General features: G+C 56.0%; 1 protein-coding gene across 1 annotated transcript in view; it reads left to right on the top strand.

Annotated features, from left to right (window-relative positions):
* LOC119592739 (thioredoxin domain-containing protein 11-like) overlaps nt 1-541 on the top strand; it is a gene marked incomplete at its 5' end in the record, with an annotated part of 15,463 nt that overhangs the window by 14,701 nt on the left and 221 nt on the right. Inside the window, 1 exon segment of the mRNA XM_037941675.1 lies at nt 1-541. Coding sequence (XP_037797603.1) covers nt 1-478 — 478 coding nt within the window.

The following is a 541-nucleotide window of genomic DNA, read 5'->3' on the forward strand; positions in this document are numbered from 1 at the left end:
CTCTGTTTGCCAAGACCAGTGCCAGGAGCAGGTCCTGCGTGCAGCCAGGCTGGCCACCACACAGCTCCACCACTCCCTCACGTCCAACACCACAAGGCTCCTGCAGGTGTTGGAGAGGATTACAAGCCTCACCAAAGGGGCAGTAGGGTCTAGGGGAAAGGAGTCTCTTCACGAGGATGCTCATTACCGTGTATTGACAGAGGCCAAAAAACTTATTGTCAGGGACATCAAGCGGCAGAGAATGAAACTCATGTACCTCAGAGAAATTCAGAGGCTGTTCTCTGTGGGATCAGAGGAGGGGAAAGAGGTGGAGGATGAGAGGGAGCTTCTGCTACCAGTGGAGGGAGACCCAAGGCATCAGGGGGAGTTGTTGAGGACTCTGAACTCCCTCATGAGGAAGGGGTCCTCCGTGCCAAAAGACGTAGCCAGCCTCTCTGGCGAAGAGCCCTCTCACAAGCCCACCCATGATGAACTCTAGCCCCACGAGTGGCCTGGGGGTGTTTGTCCGTGGGAGGAAGCCACCTGTTTTACGTCTGCTGTG

Source organism: Penaeus monodon, chromosome 30 (genome assembly GCF_015228065.2).
Source record: "Penaeus monodon isolate SGIC_2016 chromosome 30, NSTDA_Pmon_1, whole genome shotgun sequence".
Taxonomy (NCBI): domain Eukaryota; kingdom Metazoa; phylum Arthropoda; class Malacostraca; order Decapoda; family Penaeidae; genus Penaeus; species Penaeus monodon.